The sequence below is a fragment of the Pan troglodytes genome, chromosome 4, assembly GCF_028858775.2.
Source record: "Pan troglodytes isolate AG18354 chromosome 4, NHGRI_mPanTro3-v2.0_pri, whole genome shotgun sequence".
Taxonomy (NCBI): Eukaryota; Metazoa; Chordata; class Mammalia; order Primates; family Hominidae; genus Pan; species Pan troglodytes.
The window spans coordinates 165,039,720-165,064,476 of record NC_072402.2 but is presented as its reverse complement, the minus strand read 5'-3'; the positions used below and the strand labels follow the sequence as shown (position 1 = coordinate 165,064,476).

At 35.6% G+C, this 24,757-nt stretch overlaps 1 protein-coding gene across 12 annotated transcripts in view; it reads right to left on the bottom strand.

Annotated features, from left to right (window-relative positions):
• TENM2 (teneurin transmembrane protein 2) overlaps positions 1 to 24,757 on the bottom strand; it is a 3,953,434-nt gene that overhangs the window by 871,947 nt on the left and 3,056,730 nt on the right. For all 12 annotated transcript variants that reach the window (XM_054685270.2, XM_054685273.2, XM_054685274.2 and 9 more), the window contains one exon: positions 14,171 to 14,446. In XM_054685270.2, the coding sequence (XP_054541245.1) occupies positions 14,171 to 14,446 (276 nt within the window). The remainder of the gene's footprint in view (positions 1 to 14,170; positions 14,447 to 24,757) is intronic.

The following is a 24,757-nucleotide window of genomic DNA, read 5'->3' as shown; positions in this document are numbered from 1 at the left end:
AAAAGCATTGCAATTTCACATAACTGTGTATGTTCTAAGTCTTCTAGGAATTCATCTCAAGAAAACAGTCAGGGATGTCCACAGGAATGTAGCTATAAGGATTTTATCCATCGCATTGCTCTTTACTGCAACTAAAATAAAAATTAGTTACATGTACAATGAAAGGAAATTGAGGAAATGGATTACATTAAAGGAGTACTATGCACCTCTTAAATATTGGAGAAAATATTTAATGTCATGGGGAAATGATTTTAGTTTATTTCCAAAAAAAATAATGCTATATAGGGCATGTAAAACATGCCAACTCTGTAAAATTATTAATTTCCCGCTCACTTTCTCTCAGACAGACACACAGACTGAAGGATATATGCATCAAAATATTAACCGTAGTTATTGTTGGTGTCAAATTATAGGTGAATTTTATTCTTTTTCATGCCTATATGCATGGATATATATATATATATATATATATACACACACACATTATAAATGCACTATATATATACGCACATATACTTTGCATAATTCTATGTTATATAGTTAATACAAATGTATATCTATATATAATGCATATAAAACATATAGATATCTTACTTTGGGCAGCATAAAGATTTCACAATAAAAATTGGACTTTTTCAGAAATTGTTAGTATTAAAGTGAAAAACTGGTAGCATTAGGATTCTATTTTGAGAGTCCAAATGGGCTGAGAATCTTTATAAAGTAACACAGAGAACAATATTTTTTATCAAATTCTATAGGACCTGATAAATATACTTACTCTTATAACATAAGGGAGAATGAGAGTAATAAAACTTAGTACTTATCTTTAAAAAGTTAGAAAAAGCACAACACAATTATATCAAACACTCTTTCAGACCAGAGTGGAATATAACTAGAAATCAACTCCAAAAGGAATCTCAAAACCATGGAAGTACATGGAAATTACATAACCTGTTCCTGAATGATCATTGGGTCAAAAATGAAATCGCGATGGAAAGTAAAAAATTATTCGAACTGAATGACATGACACAACCTATCAAAACCTCTGGGACACAGCAAAGGTGGTTCTAAGAGGACAGTTCATATCCCTAAACGCCTACATCAAAAAGTGTGAAAGAACACAAACAGACAATCTAAGATCACACCTCAAGGAACTAGAGAAACAAACAAAAAAAAACAAACCCAAATCTAGCAGAAGAAAGAAAAAACCCAAGATCACAGAAGAATTAAATGAAACTGCAACAAAAAAATACAAAAGATAAATGAAACAAAAGCTGGTTCTTTGCAGAGATGAATAAAATTGATAGAACATTAGCAAGATTAACTAAGGAAAGAGAGAAAATCCAAATAAGTTCAATAAGAAATGAAACGGGAGGTATTACAGCTGACACCACAGAAATACAAAAGATCAGTCAATGCTACTACGAACGCTATGCATAAACTAGAAAAACTAGAAGAGATGGATAAATTCCTGGAATGGTACAACCTTCTTAGCTTCAATCAGGAAGAATTAGATACCCTGAACAGACCAATAACAAGAAGTGAGATTAAAATGGTATTTAAAAGTTACCAAAAAAGAAAAGTCCAGGACCAGACGGATTCACAGCAGAATTCTACCAGATATTCAAAGAAGAATTGGCACCAATCCTATTGACACTATTCCACAAGATACAGAAAGAGGGAAACCACCCTATATTATTCTATGAAGCCAGTATCACCTTAATATCAAAACCAGGAAAGGACATAACCAAAAAAGAAAACTAGAGTCCAACATCCCTGATGAACATAAATATTAAAGTCCTTAACAAAATACTAGCTAACTGAATCCAACACCATATAAAAAAGATAATCCACCATGATCCAGTGGGTTTCATACCAGGGATTCAGAGATGGTTTAACAGATGCAAGTCAATAAATGTGACTTACAGCATAAACAGAATTATAAGCAAAAATCACATGATCATCTCAACAGATGCAGAAAAAACATTCGAAAAAACCCAGCATCGCTTCATGATTAAAACTCTCAGCAAAATCAGCATACAAGGGACATACCTCAAAATAATAAAAGCCACCTATGACAAACCCCCAGCCAACATAATACTGAATGGGGAAAAGTTTAAAGCATTCCCTCTGAGAACTGAAACAAAACAAGTATTGCCACTCTCACCACTCCTCTTCAACATAGTACTGAAGTCCTAGCCAGAGCAATCAGACAAGAGAAAGAAATAAAGGGTATCCAAATCAGTAAAAAGGAAGTCAAACCATCACTGTTTGCTGATGATATGATTGTTTACCTAGAAAACCCTAAAGACTCCTCCAGAAAGCTCCTAGAACTGATCCAAGAATTCAACAAACTTTCCGGATACAAAGTTAGTGTACACAAATCAGTAGCTCTTCTATACACCGACAGTGACCAAGCTGAGAATCAAATCAAGAATTCAACCCCTTTTACAATAGCCACAAAAACAACAACAACAAAACACTTAGGAATATACCTAACCAAGGAGGTGAAAAACCTCTACAAGGAAAACTACAAAACACTGCCTAAAGAAATCATAGATGACACAAACAAATAGAAACACATCCCATGCTCATGGATGGGTATAATCAATATTACACAACGACCATAGTGCTGAAAGCAATCTACAAATTCAATGCAATTCCCATCAAAATATCACCATGATTCTTCACTGAATTAGAAAAAAATTCTAAAATTCATATGGAACCAAAAAAAAGTCAGCATAGCCAAAGCAAGTCTAAACAAAAAGAACAAATCTGGAGGCATCACATTACCTGATTTCAAACTATACTGTAAGGCCATAGTCACTAAAACAACACAGTACTGGTATAAAAATAGGCATATAAAAATGGGACAGAATAGAGAAGCCAGAAATAAACCCAAATACTTGCAGGAACTGATCTTCAACAATGCAAACAAAAACATAAAGTGGGGAAAGGACACCCTTTTCAACAAATGGTGCTGCGATATTTGGCTAGCCACAGGTAGGAGAATGAAACTGGATCCTCATCTCTCATCTTATACAAAAATCATCTCAAGATGGATTAAAGACTTAAATCTAAGATCTGAAACTATAAAAATTCTAGAAGATGACATTGGAAAAATCCTAGTCATTGGCTGAAGCAAGGATTTTATGACCAGGAACCCAAAAGCAAATGCAATAAAAACAAAGATAGGTAACTGAGACTTAATTAAAATAAAGAGCTTCTGGATGGCAAAAGGAAAAGTCAGCAGAGTAAACAGACAACCCACAGAGTTGGAGAAAATCTTCACAATCTATACATCTGACAAAGGACTAACATCCAGAATCTACAATAAACTCGAACAAATCAATAAGAAAAAAATAATAATCCCATCAAAAAGTAGGCTAAGGACAAGAATAGATTATTTTCAAAAGAAGATATAAAAATGGCCAACAAACATATGAAAAAATGCTCAACATCACTAATGATCAGGGAAATGCAAATCAAAACCACAATGTGATACCACTTTACTGCCGCAAGAATGGCTATAATCAAAAAATCCAAAAATAATAGATGCGGTGAACAGGGAACACTTCTACACTGCTGGTGGGAATGTAAACTAGTATGGCCAGCAAGGAAAACAGTGTGGAGACTCCTTAAAGAACTAAAAGTAGAACTACAATTTGATCCAGCAATTTCACTACTGGGTATCTACTCAGAGGAAAATAAGTCGTTATATGATAAAGATACTTGCACACGCATGTTTATAGCAGCACAATTCACAGTTGCAAAAACGTGGAACCAACCCAAATGCCCATCAATGAATGAGTGGATAAAGAAACTGTAACAAACACACACACACACACACACACACACACACACATACATATAATGGAATACTACTCAGCCATAAAAAGGAATGAATTAATAGCATTCACAGCATTATTCTAAGTGAAGTAACTCAGGGATGGAAAACCAAACATCATATGTTCTCACTTATAAGTGGGAGCTAAAGTATGAGGATGCAAAAGCATAAGAAAGACACAATGGACTTTGGGGACTCAGGGGGAAAGGGTGGGAAGGGGCTGAGGGATAAAATGCTACAAATAGGATGCAGTGTATACTGCTCAGGTGATGGGTGCACCAAAATCTCACAATCACCACTAAAGAACTCACTCATGTAACCAAACACCACCTGTTCTCCAATAACCTATGGAAGTAAAAAAAAAAAAAAAAAAAAAAATTAAAATTAACCTAAAAAAACCCCACAATATACTCCAAAAGTTAAAATGAGGAAATTAAAAAATACAATAAAGATGAATGTAATGAGAAAGAAAAATTAAAGTAAATAAAGACAAGCAGAAAGCTTGAAAAAAAATAGATCTCTTTCAAGTCTGATTAAAAAAATGAGAGATAAAAATATAAAAGATTAGAGATAAGAAGGGAGACATAACTATAGTTACAGGAGCAATTAAACAAATTGCATGAGAATATGACTCATGAAGAAGCGGCAAGGATATAGAAGCAGAAATAATATTCAAGAAACTATTAACCTGGAATAGTTCTAGCCAACGTTCACCTACAACACACTTACTGTGCCCTTAAAAATAATATTATGACTTCTTTCCTTGTGCAAAGCAATATTTGATGTTACTTTATTATTTAATCATTTGGTTAAATATTATAAACACTGGAGTCTAATTGTTGTAATACTGTATTCTACATGTAAGCAGAATAGATTGCACTGTAAGGAACACTCCCTGTACTGCGGGAGTGTGGGGTTATGTACCTCCTCCCATTTTCCTGCTATTCAGCATAAAATTATATGCTTTTTGAATTTTATCATCTTAGTTACTAATATTCAGCATTCATATGGTAGTCAGAGGTTAATTTCTGCTACTGAAATGCCAAGAAGCAGGTAGACTCTTTGTGGTATAAGGGTTTCTGGAGTCCTTCTACCAGGACTACTGCTTCTCTTTCTGATATCACTTCTAACTTTGTTACTTTCCATCCAAACGTGTGTGTGTGTGCGTGTGTGTATGCGCGCACGCGTGTGCACGCGCTGTATCTGTGTGTTTTAATCAGATGCTTCCTAAGATATTGCAGTCTTTGCTCACATAAACTTTCAATAGTTCTGTATTATCTGCTTGATCAGACCTTAACTCCTTAAGATGAAGCTCACAGCTCTCGGTCATCTGATTGCTACACATCTATTCATCTATTTCTACTGCTACTCAATCAAATCACTATATTCCAATTATCCTGACTGGAGTTGGAATTTTTTCAAGACTAGAAAGTGTCCCCTGAAAAATCATAATCATCTTCACCTCACCTCCCATCTCCAACCACTATACACTCTGGCTTTTCTTCATTTAGAATATCCATCATCTCATTTCCATACATAAAAGTCCTGACCCCTATTTACAACCTAATTAAAACCATACCTTCTCAAAGCTTCCCTTACTGTACCAGTATGCTAACATATATAATGTTTATTTTCTTCTCTCCCTATTGAGGTTACACAGGAATGTCTCTGTAAATGCATAGGAGTGCTTGGTTTCTTCAAGAAACAACAAAGTCAATATTTTTGTCTATTCATCTAGGAAGTGAAAGTCAGCAGAGAGAATTAGAAGAAAAAAATACAAATTTTACTATAACATAGTTAGGTATCATTAGCACATACGGTCATTACCAATACAAAGACAACCAAACAGGTTGCCACAAAATAATGAAATATCCAAATATTTTGAGGAGTGAGTGGTTGCTTAGGCTTAATTTCCTGGGAAATAAAAGGTCTAAAACAATCAGCATAAGTCCAATGTATACATTTCTGTATTTATGTAACCTGTTCATATACGCTATGTGTGTGCAAGTGTATGTGTGTATATACATATACCAATAAATTACTTGCATCATAAAACATATTCAAAAGTTAAAATTTTAAAGAACAAGGGAAAATGAAGGTACATTTATACGGAAGTTTTTTTTGTTTTTTTTTTTATCCTGCACCAGTTTATCATGATGCTCAAATCATATCTTAGAGACATGATCTCACTAGTTTTAACGAGAGGACAGAATGTAATAATAAAAAAATTAGCTCATGGAGTAGGTGATTAGGCCCTGCTGGATGCAGGTGGGGAGGGAAGGTGTTGGGGGAAAGACGAAAGTTGGGAAAGGAAGAGGGACATATTGCAAGGAAAGCGGATTCCCCATGTCTTACCTGGGTGAGACAGCATCATTGGTTTAAGGGATCCAAGGCTTTAAAGGGCATGCTCCTTGATGTAAGATGACCCATAGAGTTCAAGACCTACGAAGGTCAACACAGGTTTCTTTTCTCTCTCTCCCCCCAAAACTATATGCTACAAAATGTCCACAGTGCTCATTTTGGCATTTTCGTATATGGCCTTCATTTCCCTGGAATTTGGTCAATTTATATTTATTGATTTCTCTCTCTCTCAATAACATCCCTCTTCCCAACAAAGCACCTTCCCCACCATGCACACACAACACAGACACACAAATACAAAGAGACATACACACAATGGCTTTGTCCAATGCAGAGCAATTAGCAATTACTTGAAATCTTTTCAGAAATAAGTCCCCCCACCCCAAATTAACACATCTCTTCATCTGAGAGTACTTTTCTATTTTTCACCAATATTGAATAAAACAACACATAGTTTTATATTTATATTTGTGTGCATATTAAAATGTTCATATCTAAGCATAGTGTGGTACCTTTCAAACACCAATTTTCTTCTTTAAAAATTCCTTTCAAAGATCCTTTTTGATTATTGAATGTGTCATAGTCTATTTCTTGCATAAAATACTACAAAAAATACTTCCCAAAACTCCTCCAGTGCCTAACTTTCTCACTGTAAGTGAGTTCAGGCCCCTTTTCTCATGATTAACACAGATGGAAAGACTGCCGTGGTGTTTATCTTTTTTATTCCCCTCAGAATGGTATAACTCTGCATAAGTTATCTGTTAACCTACTCTTTTTCAAAGAATGCCTACTCAAATATTTCAGTCCCCTTTCCTTAGGAAACATGCTTATATTTCAGTTATCTTTTCTTCTTCACAAATAAGAAATGAGGATGGGGAGTGAGAGTCACTCCTGAATGTTCCTTGGCTATCCTGCTTATCCACTGGTTGAAGAACATTCCTGGTTTGTGGAACACTCGCTGTTCTGTTTGTTTCTGACTCACTGGTTCCCAGTTCAGCATTAGCTAACATTGCTCCATGTCTTTCTCTCTCGGCATACTGGAGGTCTTCGTGTATCACTGCATGTCTCTCTTCTAGCCTTTGCTTTATTGTCTCCAACTTCCTTGTTACAGACCCCATAAACAATTTGCTGGATCAAAACTGAACATAATTAGCACAAAGTCATTTTCCTCCACTTTAAATGGCTTCCTCCTGAAAAGCCCTGGGGTTTTCTTCAATCAGCTGAAGTAGCTAAAGTTTTTAAAGCAGGTTTTCCCTCCATCTATTTCCAAATAGTCCACCTAAATACTTTTACATTAAAATAGCTTTAAAAATATGTGTTAAATCAAATACTCTGACCTTAATTTTTCAGTACTTCAGGGCATCTACTACTTCGGAAAATGGAGTTGACATATTACCCACTTAAACTCACCCCCCACATATACAATTATTTTATTACTTTCCAAATTAAATTGATTGTAATTTGATTTAATTTTATCTGAAGCATTTAAATCTAAATGCCTTAAAACCATTTTAGAAATTTAGTAGAGCAAAATTAAACCCACTTTGCAGATGGAGCAAACTTACCAAAAGAAGTAACATTCTAGCTCTGAATACATGAACCCATAAAATTGCTGAGTTCTAGCTTTCTACAATTTTTATATCTGATTTCCATAAAGACTGTATGTAGGTCAGGGTTGATAACTCAAGGGTCTACAAAGGCTAAGTCAGACCTTAAACAACAGAGTAGCCTGGAGGAAGATCAGGTGACCTCAAAGACATGGAATCTATCCAGAACTGCTACTGCTTCTAATCTGATCTGTCCCGACCAAAACCTGAACCAGTGTGACTGAATCTTCTTAGGTTTTGAGAATGGCCAAAAATAAAAATTTCTAATATAAAATCTCTTACTTTTAAAATGTTGGTTGTTAATCTAAAAATGGTTGATACTGCACTAATCAAATTAAACAATTCAAACTGGATTCAGCCTGTAGACTAACATGCAGTTGGTAACTTCTGTTGTTAAATATCCCATAAGCCACTTAGCCACACCTGAAACTCCTTTAACATTCCTGAAACTGAGTTGATGGAAAGCAAGAAAGAATAATTTTCTAGAAGGTTCTTACAGCTAGCACTTAAATAATACTCAAAATTAAATCACAAGTAACATTTTTAGTTTCATGTATAAGCCTATATACATAATGGCCATATATGTGGAATTTCCATCCTATTTACAAATCTATTATTAATACCTGAAATTTTCTTCTACCTGCTATGTCTCAGTTTCAGAATGGCTAATTGAAGTGCCTCATTACTCCTCATGCATTCTTCTCCAACCCGTTTACTTTGATATTATTTTCTGAGCAGGCTTCTTCTGATTCAATTGTCTGTAGAAAATTTATACTATCAACTTCCTTAGCTTTAACTCATCTTATTTATGACCTTAATTCTCAATGCATGGCACATCTCTCCCACCTATTAGATAAACTTAATTTGATCATTGACAAACAACAACTAAACTTAAAAAAATGACTGAACAATAAGCAAAAAAAGAGTTTTCTGACTGAAGAGGCTTCCAATCATGAACGGACAAAAACATTTTGCTTCTTACCATTTTACTGCCTTCGCAGTAAAAAGAGCAACTCAACTGAAGTTAAAGTACTGATATCAGGAACTCAGCAGCTTAAAACCAAATGATTATCCACCAAGCCCAATGTGTCCCTGAAGGCCTGGAGATTACACATGTAATAATCAGGCTGCCCTTGCCAAAAGGAAGGCTTAGTTCTTCATTTTATTTATTGTATTTATTGAATGGAGCCATTCCTTGATAGCCCCTGGGAGCATTAACAAACATGAAAGAAACCACCAAAGGAAAGAAAGAAATATATAAATAACTAAAGACCATGCCACTAAAGTTTATAATCTGGAAAGTGCAGCACTGAAATAAGGCACAGACTCCTACGCTCCTTGACGTACTCTGTTCTCCTTTACAGTAACGTAAGAATTGCTTAATTTGCCAAAAACGTAAACCTCTAAAGTCTCATACGAGTCCATTTGCAGAACATCAATCCTTTCACTTCTAGCTTTCATATCATGCCATGTGACAATGTGATATTCTTACATTTTGCCTCTGGTTGTATGTTATTATCAGCTGTGTTTTAGCATCATAGTAATCATATATTAAGACTCCCATTAATAAACTTTTTAAAAATAAGTCTTCTCTATAGCCTCCAATACCTGGACTTTGAGGGAATTGAATTAGAAAAATGTAAAGGAGATCATTCTTTCATTTAGGAATGGAAAAGACAGAACCTATGATATTTTGTGTCCGTGTCCTTCATTTTTTTAAATCCATGATAACTCATTTCATACTCTTCTTTATAATGGTATTCTTTTAAATGTACAGGTATATAAAATAAAGCCTAAAAACACAAATTGAAATCAATGTCATCCAAATGGCTTAAAACTTTGTTCTGGGTTTTTGTTTTGTTTTGTTTTGTTTTGTTTTTTGTTATGTTTTCAAATTTTGTTTTGTTTTTAAGAAATTGAGACAATTTTCTTTAGTTCCATGGAAATTGGCTTCATAAAATGTGGCTGGAAAAGAAATCATCCCATATCAACATCAAGCACAGTCAAATATGAATGTATGCTTTTTGTAGCTACCTCTTTCACTATTCTTACCACTGACCTTTCACTTCCTTAACAGCAAAATTATGGGCCTTTGGCTAGGTCTGGAGCTCGTAGTAAGTTTTTATGTCTGTTCCAGGCATTCTCTGTGATTTTACATGAGGGATTAGGGAGAAGAAAGGAGTAGAGTGGGTTATAAAATACAAAGTTAATTTGAGCATGTAAGAGTAATAGAGTGGGAGTAGAAATAGAATTCCACTCGCATGTTTAGTTTGTGTTTACTTAAGAAACGCTCCAATGCTAGATTTATTGAGAGGCCGCTTTCTGGAGAGAAAGGAGAAAAATTTAAGTAACTCACCTTAAATGACAAATGAATGCAACTTGGTTGGCAGTAACAATCTAAGGACATTGTCCCTGGTGTTAAGGAAAATCCTTCCTTCCCTCAGGCTTCATTCCTCATGTCTCAGTTAACAAGCAGTGAGTACCTGGGTGTGTTGGAACTCTGCCGAGGAGACAGATACGCTACAGACCTTTTGCCAAAAGGACTCAATCTAATAGAATCTGTGTTTCACAAATACGCTTTACATAAATCCATTACGTGCCCAGAGCCAGCTTGTTTTATAAATGCATTTTGTGAAATGCAATGGAATTAACCCAACATTTATATCTCAACCTCAAAGTACATTATGAGGATTGTAAATTTCCCAATTACAACAGATGAAAATGAACATTGTACTTATTTACTTTGGGTGGACATGGAGAGGGGAGGGGAAGAATAATTTTCTTAAAGATTTAACCAACACCAGATTTCACTTACTGCCATTTCTGGCTTCCTATTTCATACCAACTTTATTTTCTTTGTTTTTTGTTTTTTTGTTTTTTCCCTTTCTGGATTTCCAATAAAATAACTGAAACTAGAATTCTGCTGGAAGGAAAAAAAAAAAAAAAAAAAAAAAGGAAATTTTTAAGTCCCTAAGTGAAGAAATCGCCTAAGGGAGTCAAGAGAACATAGACTAGAATTTTACAGTTTGTACTGCTTTGCATCTTTAAGGAGGCAATTAGTTATTCTTGTGTATTAGTGACTACCCCTTTTTCTCCATAACTCAGATAATACAAATGGCCTTAGAGAGGACATATTTTAAGTGGGACATTTATTATTAAACAAAAGTATGGACTCTAATTTAAAGTTACTAGGAAAGCCCTTTCAAATTTCACAGCAGCAAAAACTTGGCCAGGCTGTTCTCAACTCTCATTGCCATTTCTAGCCAAATCATAACTGACTTCAAGATAGGATTAAAGAACTTGAAAAGATAACACGAATCTGAGAGTTTTATGTATTTGAAGCAACCCAATCCAAGCCAGCACAATGTTAATGCAGAGGCTAAATCAGTGAGTGTAGGATGAAGCACTATGGTGTCTACACTACCAGAAAAAAAAAAAAAAAAAAAAAAAAGAAGAAAGAAAAGAAAGACAGGTTCATCTGTTTGATGGGACTGTCAAGTTATCCAATGGGTCATTTTTGTCACAGCAGCATGTAGGAAGCACAATCAACATTGATCTAGGGAGAACTGTTGGCAAAATTAAAGATTTTACTATATGACTTTGCAGACTGAATATACACTTCATATTACCAAAAAGGAAGTTGGTTTCCAAGATCTGTCTTCACTCATTAACTATGCTTAGCAAAATCACAACTGGAATTTTTTAAGGGAGATTTTTAAGTAAACACGGTGAAAAATCCATGTATCCCAAAATCCCACCAAGAAATGAAATTAAAACATATGGAACCCCACAGAAAAGATTCATTTTCTGACCATGTATCTTTAAAACCTAAAATCAAATTGGAGAGCTTCTTTCTCAAAGTATAGATTCCTGTTACTTCCTCTTCAAGAAGGGCATACCTAAAAGGTTATTGATTTGGTTCTGAAGGACACAGTGTTTATTATGGAGGAAGCCATCGCTGGGTACAAGTGTGAGAAATTAATGATGGCTTTGTAAGTGTCCATGCCGTGGTGTGGAACCAGTGGGGCAACTGTCAATCTATATGATAATACATTCCCAAACTTCATAAAATCAGTGATGTGAAAAAGCATTGATTTCTTTGTGAGCTAAACAGAATTCGTCAGAGAGAAAGAGCAAGAAGTTTACTGAAGTTAACACCTCTGCCTGCAGAGTTGCTCACACTTCAATTTGTATTTGCTTAAAGAGTTTATGATGTGATGTGTAAAATTTCTTATTTTTATTTCTGGCCAAGAATGAGAACAGAAGATACATTATGTACCTCTTTTGAATATGTAAAGTATTGAAAAAATGTTTTAAAAAGAAAAACAAAGACATTCTACCTGTATATTTTAAAATAAGCATCTCTCACCTAGTTTGAACTCTGGCTTCAATACCTCCTTTGTGCCTTGCCAGCCACACTCACATACAGAGTTGCTTAGTGCTTCTAAGTACATTTCTCTTTATGTAATTCTGACTGCACTGCAACTAGCACTATAGGGAAGAATCAGGACACTGTATCTAAGGGTTTATTTCTTATCAGTATGCAGGGACTTACATAGACTCGCAGAAAGTAAAAATTATTCAAATACGATGTTTCAAATAATACGAAAAAAATGAAACTACTATTGATCTACCAAATATATGTCGAATTTCAGATTTTTTTTCATCCATAACTCTTCTAGGTAAATTCACGGCAAGGATTTTTTGTGCCCTTGGCTTCACCAGAAACCCTCCCTTATTAGATGAGTTTTTTAGATGCATATAACTTAAATGGGAGAAGGTGCAGGTCTATAAATATGTATAAATAACTCTGTATAGACGGTTCCCGCTATAGGTATAAGAATACCAACTATGAGGGACTTGCTAAAATTCCTTGTTTAAAATGTGCCATAAATTCTTGGATTACAAGTGATTTTATTTATTAGGCAATCAAATTGCCTTCATTTAAATAGTATCTGACACACGCAATGAAGCTGAAAAAGGACATCAGTAAATGGATTCAACATATGCTTTTATGGAAACTTCTAAAAGTAATTTCCTATTAAATAAGCACCTCAGAGTGTCAAATGTGCCAAGTGTCAGAATTTTGTTAAAATTCAAAAGGAGTCAAGTGCAGATTTTTCCTTGAGAGTACACCTTGATTAGCTACATGAACGGAGGCATAAGTAAGACACATCCCCTTGTCCCCACTGTAGAATAAATTATTTCAAAATTAAACATAAATTTAAATTCAAAAAAGTGACATCTTTTTAAGTATGTGCGACTTACCCAGGAAATGATGTATTTTCAACACAGTTTTGAGATTAAATGATATTTAGCTATGCTTTTGCATTCACAATAAGCTGTCCGCCTGCAAATTTCCTTTTTCTTTTTTAAATGAAAGGAAATACTTAAAGCTGCTCTGGCAGAAGTTTATAATATTTTATATAAACCTTCTTAACTGATCTATTTGTAAACATTTTAATGGTAATAGTAATTCTTTTAGCAAACATGCCATCTATTCAAAACAAACCACATAGCATTTGATGTTTTCTTCTTAAATCAGCTGTAACCTAATGCAATTTATCTTTTTAAAAAAATGTTTTTGACTAAACACACTTCGGAATTGCTCAGAAACCCACAAAAAAGCACCTTATCTCTTTAATGACTTTGCTTAGGCTTCTCTATATTTACTGCTTAATGATCGGAAGGATTTAATTTTCAAAGTTTCATTAAAATCCACCTAGAAAGCTGATGGATAGGCAATAGTGATTTGTGACAGAAGACGGGGGAAACCATTAACCTACATAGTTGCCAAGGGGAAAAGTAAACATATAAAGAATTCTTTTTCTGAAGACAAGTCTCTTCCTATTTGTCATTATTAAGCTCCAGAGCACCTGTTCCAAGTTTGATCTTCAATACGGATATGAGGCATTGCCGCCTGGAAATGAAAGTCTAAGATAAGGTGGGATTCTTAAGAGATCGTCACGAAAAAAAATAACCCAGGTTTCCATTTACTGGGAAGGAGAAATCAATACAAAGACCTAGAAACTTGTGGAGAGAGGACATTTTCTAGGTATAGGTCATAGTTTATCAAGCCGCCTCTTTTGCAATGTAATTTACTTGCTAATAAGACCAACTGACTACACCTGAATGCTGTGTTATCATCAGAATGTGATTTTAAAATTCTCTTCTCATTTCTTGTGTGCTGGAGGGTTGCTGGTTTACTTCCCCCCGGCTCACACTGGGTAGACAAGGTCGATTTCAAAGAAAATGAATGGTTTTATGACGCCGCTTCATTAAAAAACAAAAACATTCAAAGCCCCACGTGGTGCAGTGCACAGAACGTTAAAAGGTATTTAAGAAGCAGGCCTACCGTTCTCATCATCTGATTTGTTTTCGTTGTCAGAGTCAGTCAGGGTAAGGGCCGAGTTTTCACGACTGGACAGGCCGGAACTGCGCCTGGATTTTATCCCTCTGCCCCACAGTCTGATGGCGTGTTCTGGAGACATCCCTCCCTCGGTGTCGGAGTCGGCGTCAGACCCTGTGCTAAGGGAGTAGCCCTGGTGAAGGATCCCCATGTCGGAGCAGTAGCCGCTTCGGTGTGGGGAGGGCTCACAGATGCCCAGTTCTGCAAGGGTGAAGTTGGTTCCTAGGGTGACAGTGACAGAGAAGCTGATTAAAATTTGTGAGATGCTTTACAAAGTTAAAATTTATCCTTACAAAAAAGCAGCCACTTTTCCCATCTGACAGATACATCAAATTCACCATGGTGTACAGAAACAGATCTTGGACAAGAGTATTCAGGACAGTGGGATATCTTTGAAAAACAAACAAAAGAAAGAAAGTAAATATCGATGACAGGACAAAATGCTCAGATTTTATTTCAGAGATTTTTAGGCATGTTGACCCTGTTGTCTAGGTAGCTCCATGTAGCTGAAAAAACCCGGAACGTATCAAAATAGCTAATATACACCAAGTGCTTACTTGTGCACCTTTTACTTTGCAACTTTTATATTTTTTAATGTTTTGCAACTTTATGAAGATGATAATATTACTGTAATCCTTTTGTAGATGAGGAAACGGGACCAGAGGATTTAAGGCACTTATCCAAGGCCATGCATCTTGATGGTCGCAATACCTGGATCTGATCCCTCCGCAGGGATCAGATTAAGGTTCAGGTCATACAGCGTTAACCCTGTAATAAATACGAGTGGCAGCTAGAAGACCTGGGTGCCCGTCCTAGTTTCCACTGACAAGTCTCATTTATGGCAATTCCCGTAACTCCACGAACCCCAATTTTCTCATCTATAATATCTGGGCATTAATCTCTTAAAATCTTCTCAGGGTGATTGTGTGCCTCATATAACATGTGCCAAACTAGTCGTTTTTAATAAATGCTATCATGCATTGCTTAAAGAGAGGGATACGTTCTGAGCAATGCATCCTTAGGTGATGTTTGCTCTGAGAACATCAGAGTGACTTACACAAACCTAGATGGTCTAGCCTATTACACACCTAGGCTTAGGTTTAGTCTACTGCTCTTACACTACAAACATGCACAGCATGTTATGTACTGAATACTGTAGGCAAAGTAACATAGTGGCAAGTATCTTTGTATTTAAACATAGAAAAGATACACTAAAAATGCAGTATTATAATCCTACAAGACCATGTTTTATATGTGGTCCATCATTGGCAGAAATGAGGTTATGTTAGGTATGTATATGTAATGTGTCACTGAAATCAGCATCCTAGGGATGAAGAGCTAGTCCTTTGGTTTCTAAATGGTATCAAAGAATCTCTCTTTGCTAACACAATTTAAAGCCACAAGTTGGCCTCACTTATGGAAAGTGAATGTGTGCACATGGGGACCTATAGGGGGAACTCATGATCTGACAGGGAGCAAAGAGAATAGGTTTTTATTGAACACGTTGTCATGTTCTATAAAGTGTGTTATTAGGTGTCAGAAAATGGGCCAGATACCTTTAGGCTTTATGCCATTTAAATACCATCATAGCCCAGCATTTTAGGTGTTGACATCACCACTTTACAAAGAGAGGTTAAACACCATGTCCAAGGTCACACCTGGGCACACAGCAGATCCAGGTTCACCTCTGTACCTGCAGACCCCCAACTTGTGCTGCTTCTATAGTGTCAGCAGTCTCCAGCAAAAGCAAACCTGGCAACATTTTTGTGCAGTTTATTTATTTGTGCTTACTACTTGGCTCCTTAAAAGATATTTTAAGATTTCAATGCAAAACAGATAGAATCATGTGGTCCACTCTACTTACTGATGTATAATGCTGATTTCTTTTGTCTTTAACCAATTTATGACAATGAAAAAACTGCAGTGAAGAAATGCACTTCTCTGCTATGAGTGGAGAAAACCTCATAAATAACACCAAAGCCAGGAGTTTACCCACTCTACGTATATCTATTACATTAAAATCATTCCTTATCATTCTGTCTCTAAACTCTTGATGTAACTTGACACTCTATGGTAGCCTACATACTCGATATCATTTTTTACCTTTTATTTTACAAACCACCAAACCACTGTGTAGCTCACATTAACCTAGTGGGACTTTAATTTGTAATAGCCATATGTCTTTTTATTCTGAGTTTTTTTCTTGTCTTCACGGAACACTGAGCTTTCCCAGCCTAATTTGGTTGTGTAAATGGAATCAAGCCCAATTCTATACATAATTGTCTCTTCAGAATGAAACTTATTCATTGGAGAGCTAACCCAAGTGCAGGTTCCCGTCAGCATGGGGTGGTTACCCACTACCTGTGCAGTGAAGAGGGAAGTCCTCTCTGCCATCAGCACACTGCTAAGTGCTGCTGTTTATTCCCTGGGTACAGTTTATCATGCTCTCTGAAATTCTCTGCCCAGTGTATTCTGTTCCAGTTTGCATCCTTGGTACTGTCTCATAATTATACATTAAAATTTATATTTCAGTCTCAGTAGTCTATGAAAATGAAGTTACTGAGTATGTGTGTATGTGTGTATACATAATATTACAAGATCTTTCTATTGTTGCTTTTCTCATCCTTAAGTCATTGAAAAAAAGTCATTTGATATTAATATTCTTCCATCTTGTCCTTAGAGAGCAAGTTCCTTCTGGACAGAGTCATAAGATACGTTGCTTCATTTTCCCACAATAAATGAAAACCCAAACTAAAACACATATTTTTATTCCACATGTGAGGATTTGTAGCTATGTAATCCCATTTAAAACGGAGTGGGTGTGTATTAAGACAACTTTTAACATGGTTTTCCCACATCTCATTATCTAGAACTAGTTTCAAAGACCTCCTCAGGAAAGAAGGAAAAGTTGTACGAGGACAGGAGGCTTTGTGAAGAGCATTGCATGTGGTTTTTGGCCTGGGTTCCAGAGGTTAACAGTGGGCTGAGGGCCATGGGAGGACATGGAGTACACACAGTGCCCCTTCTTTAGTTAAAATTACTTGAGATAAGAAATTGAAATCTTATTTTTATGAGAAAACAAACTTGAGGTCTTCAGGAATCAAGTAAGATTTGCATACATTTAAAAAGTAACCACAAATTTTAGAAAAGAAAAAGTGCACTTTAAGAGTTTCACCTTCAAGCTTATAGCCCCCGAGCCACAAAGGAACAGCATTGTAAAGAAAATTGGAAGGTCTGTGCTGAATTTGCCAGGAAAAGCTAAATGGGTATGTTTACATTGGTATATAGAAAGGAAGATTTTCCTCTAAAATCAATATTGATTTTTTTTTAAAATTACCTTTCCATCTTCACTTTCCAACAGGTTCACTCCTTGCCAATGCCACCATTTCCCCACAATTCCTAGTTTGGTATCTTTCTACTCTCCACTAACTCAAAGAATAGGAACCTCATTGTAAGTATTAATACCTGGGACAGGTTCTGGACCAAGCTTTTTTCAGGTATGCTGGCTTAACATATGAAGCTGGTGAGCCATATACTCAGGAGAAAGAAAAAAAAAATGGGTCTATCCAGTTATTAAATCACTCAACAAATATTTATTGTTCCTAGTACTGTGTGAGGCATCAGGGATATAACAGTGTGCATTATAAAAATATAGTCCGTGACATTTACAGTCTAATTGGGGAAAAAGGCATTAATCAAAGAATCACATAAACAAAGTGCAATCCATACAGTGATAAATATTACATAGGAAAAGAACAGGCCGGGCGCAGTGGCTCACTCCTGTAATCCTAGCACTTTGGGAGGCCGAGGCAGGCTGATCACCTGAGGTCAAGAGTTCGAGACCAGCCTGACAAACATGGATAAACCCCATCTCTACTAAAAATACAAAATTAGCCGGGTGTGGTGGCGCATGGCTGTCATCCCAGCTACTCGGGAGGCCGAGGCAGGAGAGTCGCTTGAACCCGGGAGGCGGAGGTTGTGGTGAGCTGAGATCACGCCATTGTACTCCAGCCTGAGCCTGGGCAACAAGAGCGAAACTCCGTTTCAAAAAAAGAAAGAAAGAAAAAAAAAAAAGAACAGGGAGCCATGGAGGTCACATCGTGGTGCAAGGTGACCTCATGCCTTGCACAGGTCAAGGAGGTGCAAGGAAGCCTCATGCCTTCACAGCCTGTTCACCAGCTGTTCATCTAGTTTGGGGTGAACTCTCCAAAGGACTGGGGATTTACTCTATTGAGAAGCTATCACACATACCTAGTTCAGTTTGCTCATACCATACCCAGTTTTCCCAAATATTCTTCTATATGGATTGATTTCCAACCATTGTTTTCCATGTATTTTATCTTACAGCAAGAAGCCCTGCATTCTATACAGACTTCTCAGAATGTAAATTAGTATGGAAGCATTTTTAATACTAGTTCAACTTACTGTTTTGCACTTACTTTGCTCATCGATGGGAGACTGATTTTGCCCTAATTCATCTTGCATAATTATGTTTTCAGTAAGCTCTGTGGCAGCTTTGAATGAAAGAGAGAAACTACTCATTGTGTGATTCTCCAAGCTAAGATTTCTAGTGGAAAGCCGTGAACCCTTCATTCTTCTTTACTATCTTTCCGAAAGATAACAAGGAGGCACAATATATCAGTATTCATGGAATACATATGTATTATTTATCTTCTATCTGCCTCCAGTCTCCTGATATCACTGATAAAAGTGCATATAGATGATGTGCCAATACATTTTATTTCAGGTATGTGCTCTATGGCTGTTGCCGATAACTCACCCAGTGTGGCCCCATGGTACATTATCAAGGCCAGAATCAATATTTTTATAGATAAATGATTACATGCAATCTATAATATTTACATAAAGCAATTTTAGTGTAATTTAAGGTTGGGAGAGAATGTTAATGTCTAAAAACTGTTCAGTGATCAAAAGAGGGGAACGCAAGTCTTAAAATAACTCTCTTGATAAATATCTTGGACGTTAAATTGTCTTTTCTTGATCGTAACCACAGTGTATAATCCAGATCCTCTCCATGCCTTTTTTTTTTTTTTTTTTTTTTTGAGACGGAGTCTCACTCTGTCGCCCAGGCTGGAGTGCAGTGGCGTTATCTCGGCTCACTGCAAGCTCCACCTCCCGGCTTCACGCCATTCTCCTGCCTCAGCCTCCCCAGTAGCTGGGACTACAGGCACCCGCCACCACACCCAGCTAATTTTTTGTATTTTTAGTAGAGACGGGGTTTCACCGTGTTAGCCAGGATGGTCTCGATCTCCTGACCTCGTGATCTGCCGACCTCAGCTTCCCGAAGTGCTGGGATTACAGGCGTGAGCCACCGCGCCCAGCCTCCATGCCTTTTTTAGAGAGAAATTTTGCAACAGAATTCAAGGGTCATCCTTTGACCCACTAATTCTATTTGGGATGCAATTTTAAGGAGAGATATGTCTATGCGTTGTGATCATGGCTTTATTTTCTAAGTTTTTACCAACTTTAAAATAACCTTTAACTAGGAAAAGCACATATGTAGTTAAGTCAGAATTATCATGTCATGGTAATACCAGGATACACAAATAGCACTGAAAATGCCAGCATTGGAACAGATTTTATACTACAAGGGCAAGAAGATAAAAGCTAACTGTATGCAATACAGAAAACTTTCATTGTCTAAATGTTTGTTATGCAAGCACCCTGAATTTAAGAGAAGACATTTTATACAGAGAAATAAAAGTTGTAATAACATGAAAATAGTCACGAATGACCACTTATAAAATTAATCCCTACCCATCCCTGCCCACTTTCTCCTAGTATCTCTTCTCATATCAACTACCCTATCAACGTCTAAGTAATTAATTACTTGCTGATAGCAGAAAGTAATATGGTGCCAATCTATAGTTAGATTGTAAAGCTTGGGAAGTTGCAGATTTTCATGAAGTCAAAAAAAATTATGCAAAAAAAAAAAAAATAGTTCATCAAAAAGGTCACAGAATAACGAAAATCTAACAGAATTAAGTCAGTTAACAAGAGAAGATAGAAATAGTGTGGTCACGACGATGGGAACTTCAAAATCTGATTTGACAGACATCTGGTTCTGGACCAAGATTTAGTGTTCCCCTTTTCTACTTTTCCCACTAAGTACAGCTAAAACCCCTGGACATTACATACAAAAATCACATAAGCAGTTTCTGAAAAATGGGACAGGACAAGGTAGACTTAACAGGGTCCTGGAGCCTCAGGAACTACATGGTGGCGAGTTCCCTGGGGTTTATTTTTGCCTCATATGTTCCAAACCTGGTGCTAGAGAAACCTGCAAATCGGAAACGGCAGCAGACAAAACAAGCCCCAAGTACAGCCTGCTGTAGCAAGGAGCCCCATCCCTACACTTTTACAAACACACCAGAGTAAAATTTTAAAAGACCAAGTGTTGTCCGTGGAGACCAGCGCGGGGATCCCGGACTTTTATCCCCGGCCCTCCCTCTCTCCTTGCTGGGGGCAGAGAAGGCTAAATGTTAAATATAATTTCACCACCATGATCAGAAGAGGACCTGAGGGGAATGGTAGGAGGTAACTCTCTCCCTCTCGGCGAGGTTGTCATCAGCAGAGGCCTGGGGTCGGGGTAGGGGAGGGTTCTAAAATCTCAACTCTGCCCTGCCGCGACGAAGCAGCGCTCTTTCACTGCACCCCCTTCCCCACCTTGTCAAAATACACACAGTATACACAAAGTGCACCTTTACATCCACCTGGCTGTCAAGACACAGTATCCCACTATTCCCATCGGCTCAGTGTCAGAAGAGGCTTACTATAACAGAAGATTTAAATACGATCCAGGGTTTCATAATGTAATATTTCAATTGGCCAGGATATAGTAAAAAAATCATTGGTCATATCGCATACCAAGAAAATCTCAACTTGATAATTATTTAAATAAAAGGTTAATGAGAAGCCCTTAGGAAAATTAATGAACTCATCAAGTATTTTTTGGAAAAAAAATGACCCTCTATGATCCTGCTGCAAAATGCAAGCCTAAAGGGAAGGATATAATGTGGTACAATCAAACAATTTTGCTGTAACATGACTATATATGCCCCACCCCCAAACTGTTATTCTTTATCACTTTGAAAAAAAATATGCATCATTCAAATGGTGAATAATATTAAATTTAAACTGAACTATGCAAAATATGCCTAGTTCTAATAGTAAATGAAATTAAACAAACTGAAATATAGTTTTGATAATTAGGTTTATTTTTTTCAAGATACAGTTGCAATAAATTATTTTTACTATTTAATTTGAAATATTTGTTCTTTTGAATATTGATTCCTTTTTTAAGCGGCCTTTTTCTAAAATCATTCATCCTAAAACAAAGAGAATCCCTTGTAAACAAACATGGGTCATTTTTCTTGTGCAAATGTTAGAGCGTACATTTTAAAGTCAAGAATGAATACGGAGTACAATTTTTTCTAGCAGATATTTAAGAACAAGATAGATATTATAACGTTATAGTACTTTTTATCAAAGAAATTGAAGTGATTTGACATGATGCCTTAAGTTTTTGCCCATAGGAAGTTATCAAGAAAAATGTTGCAGTTGTAAGTGATAAAATATAATTTTATTTCTGTTTGACGAATCAAAATGAAATGCCAAATTGTTATCTCGCATTTAAATATGTTATATTTAAATGTTGGCCAATTTTAGATATGTGTGAGCCATACAAAATAATCAGTTTAAAACCGTTATCAACATTATCTAAAATATTATTTTTATACAAATATAAAAGCCTACATATTTACATATTTAATGATCACCATTTTGGAAGGCACCAGAGGAAGTATTTATGAATACTAATGTTTTATGCTTGCATATCCTAAAAGTCTTCACATAAACTCTCTTTTAATGCCCTTTTAAAGTTCATCTGTTTTTACATATTTAGATATTTTCCCAAATGTTGATAAAACTGTTCACCCAAAATCCTCTGGCTTAAAACAACAGAGTAAGTGTACATGCATTATTATTCATAAAAGTTTAAGCCAAATATTTATAGTTCAGAAGTGTACTTTAAGAATTACATTTTTTAATATATGACACCTAAGAGATTGATATTTTGATACTTGTAAACTTTTAGACTCATTATTTTAATCTATATAAATATCTTCTGATGTGTCCAAACATTTACAATTTGTAACTAGAACCATTCCAATGTTAATAAACACATACTAAATCAAGGAAACACCAAGATAGCTAGTGAAGACAGAAGAGTTTCCAGTATCCTAGGTTTTCCTGTAAGCTTATAACTTTCAAAGAAAAAGGTGAAGGTGGCATCCTCCTCTGATGTGGTGGCATTTTCCCATTCCAATCTGAACAAAGCCCAATTTGGAAAACCCAAAATCAGCCACAACAAAAGGGTTCTGCTGAAAAACTGGCAGTTCATAAATAAAAATGAAATGTCCAGGAGCCTGGCTAGTTGGAGATGGTTTTCTGCTGATGAAAATTCCAACGAAATTAAAAATCAATTTCAGTATTAAAAACTATACCAATCAGTTATCCTATGTGAGAGCATTACAAACACGTACATTCACCTGACTATATGAGACTCTTCCTCCCTAAACAATTTTTTTCATCAGAGAGAGAGAGGGAAAGAGACAGTAGTGAGTTAGCTGCAAGGCTACTAGGTTAGTTTACAGTTGCTGAAGGCTTCGAAATGTGTCAAGCACTGTCCTAAATGCTTTTATATAGTTTTCCCTTTTAATTAAAAAAGCAGCCCTACAAAACAGTCACCAGAAAGCCTAAGGTTAAGAAAATCAGGAGTTAGAATGTCTGTTTTAAAAATACTTGTTGACCAGATAGTCTTAGAATTAATTACTTCTGCTGACTTCATTTATAAAAGGGACATAAAAATAGCACCTACTTTCACAGGGTGGAGGAGGGTACTGAATGACACAAAGCAGCGGAAAATGCTTAGATTGTTGCCTGCATCAGAATAACCAAAAAACAAATGTAGCTGTTATGATGATCATCAGTCTACAGAGGAAGAAACTTGCTTTATTTCTTTACATAGAATTATCACTATTTTCTATTCTGTCGTGACTTGATTTAGAAAATTTAGGAACAATAAATTTTCTAGGAATGTGCCCATTTCATTTATGCTTTCAAATAGGTTGACATAAATACAATAGGTTATCCATGTATTGTTTAGGCTTTTTAAAAATTTCTGCTAGGTTTGTAGAATACTGTCTTTATTTTCATTCCTCATAATATTTATTTGTGCCTTCTTTTTCTTAACTGAATTGGTTTCACCAATAAAATTTTTTTTCTTTCAAAAGAAAAAAATTCTGTTTTTCTGACTCTACCTACTGTCTGTGTATGTTTTTAGTTTATCAATTTCTACCCTTATGTATACAAATTATTTCTTTCTTTAAGTTCATTCAATTGTTGTTTTCTATACCTTCAAAATTTGATCCTTTATGTCTTTAATGTTCAGCCATTCTTCTTTATTATTATAAGCATTTCATGCTATACATTTTATGCATTACTACTAATTTGCTGTTGGTGTGTCCTATCTATAATTGTAAGATACATATTGAAATTTCTTACTGTGATGGGTGTTTCTCAATACTGTTTTGTCAATGTTTGCTCTGTGTCTATTTAAGGTTATTTTATAGGTATCTGTTGTAAGCTTAGCATTATAGCTTTCTGATGGATTGAACATTTTATCATCAATATATGGTGACCCTAATAAAGACTTCTGAGGTAATATATGCTTTCTAATATTAATTGTGTTTTACAGGGAATTTGTCAATTTCACAAACATTTATGACTTTTTTTAATATGTGTAAATCTCTAACAATATTCTTTTTCATTTTTGATATGAGGGATCCTTTCTTTTTTTAAATTGATCATTCTTACTGGAGTTTTATTTTATCGATTTTTCAAACAGCTGTTGGCTTTAATTTATTGTATTGTTTATTTTCCATTTCCCTAATTTCTGCACTTATCTTATTTATTTCTACTTAATTTGAGTTTTTTTTTCGCATCCTTCTCTAGGTTCTTGTGGTAGAAATGTAGACCACTGATTTGAAATATTTTCTTTATTTCTTAAGTAAATTTGCAAACCTATAATATTTTCCTCTTTATCTGTACCCCCAAAATTTGAATGTATTGTGCATGCAAATCATTCAGTTCCAAAATTTTTAAATTTCTCATCTACTTCTTTGACCCACAGGTTACTTAGAAGTGTATAATTTTACTTCCAAATATCTGGGACTTGTCTGATTGATACCGATTTCTAAATTACATGCTTGGTGGACAGAAAACAAACTCTCCAGGATTTCCATCTTGAAACTTATTGAGACTTATTTTATAGCACAACATATAGAATATATTGCAGAATTTTTCCTTGAAAAATAATGTGATACGAGAATTCTCATGTGTAGTGTCCTATAAATGTCTATTAGGTCAAGGTGGTCAACAACGTTTTTCAAATTCTCTGTATCCTATATTTCTGTCTAGATATTTTTTCAGTTACTGAGAAAAGAGTTAAAT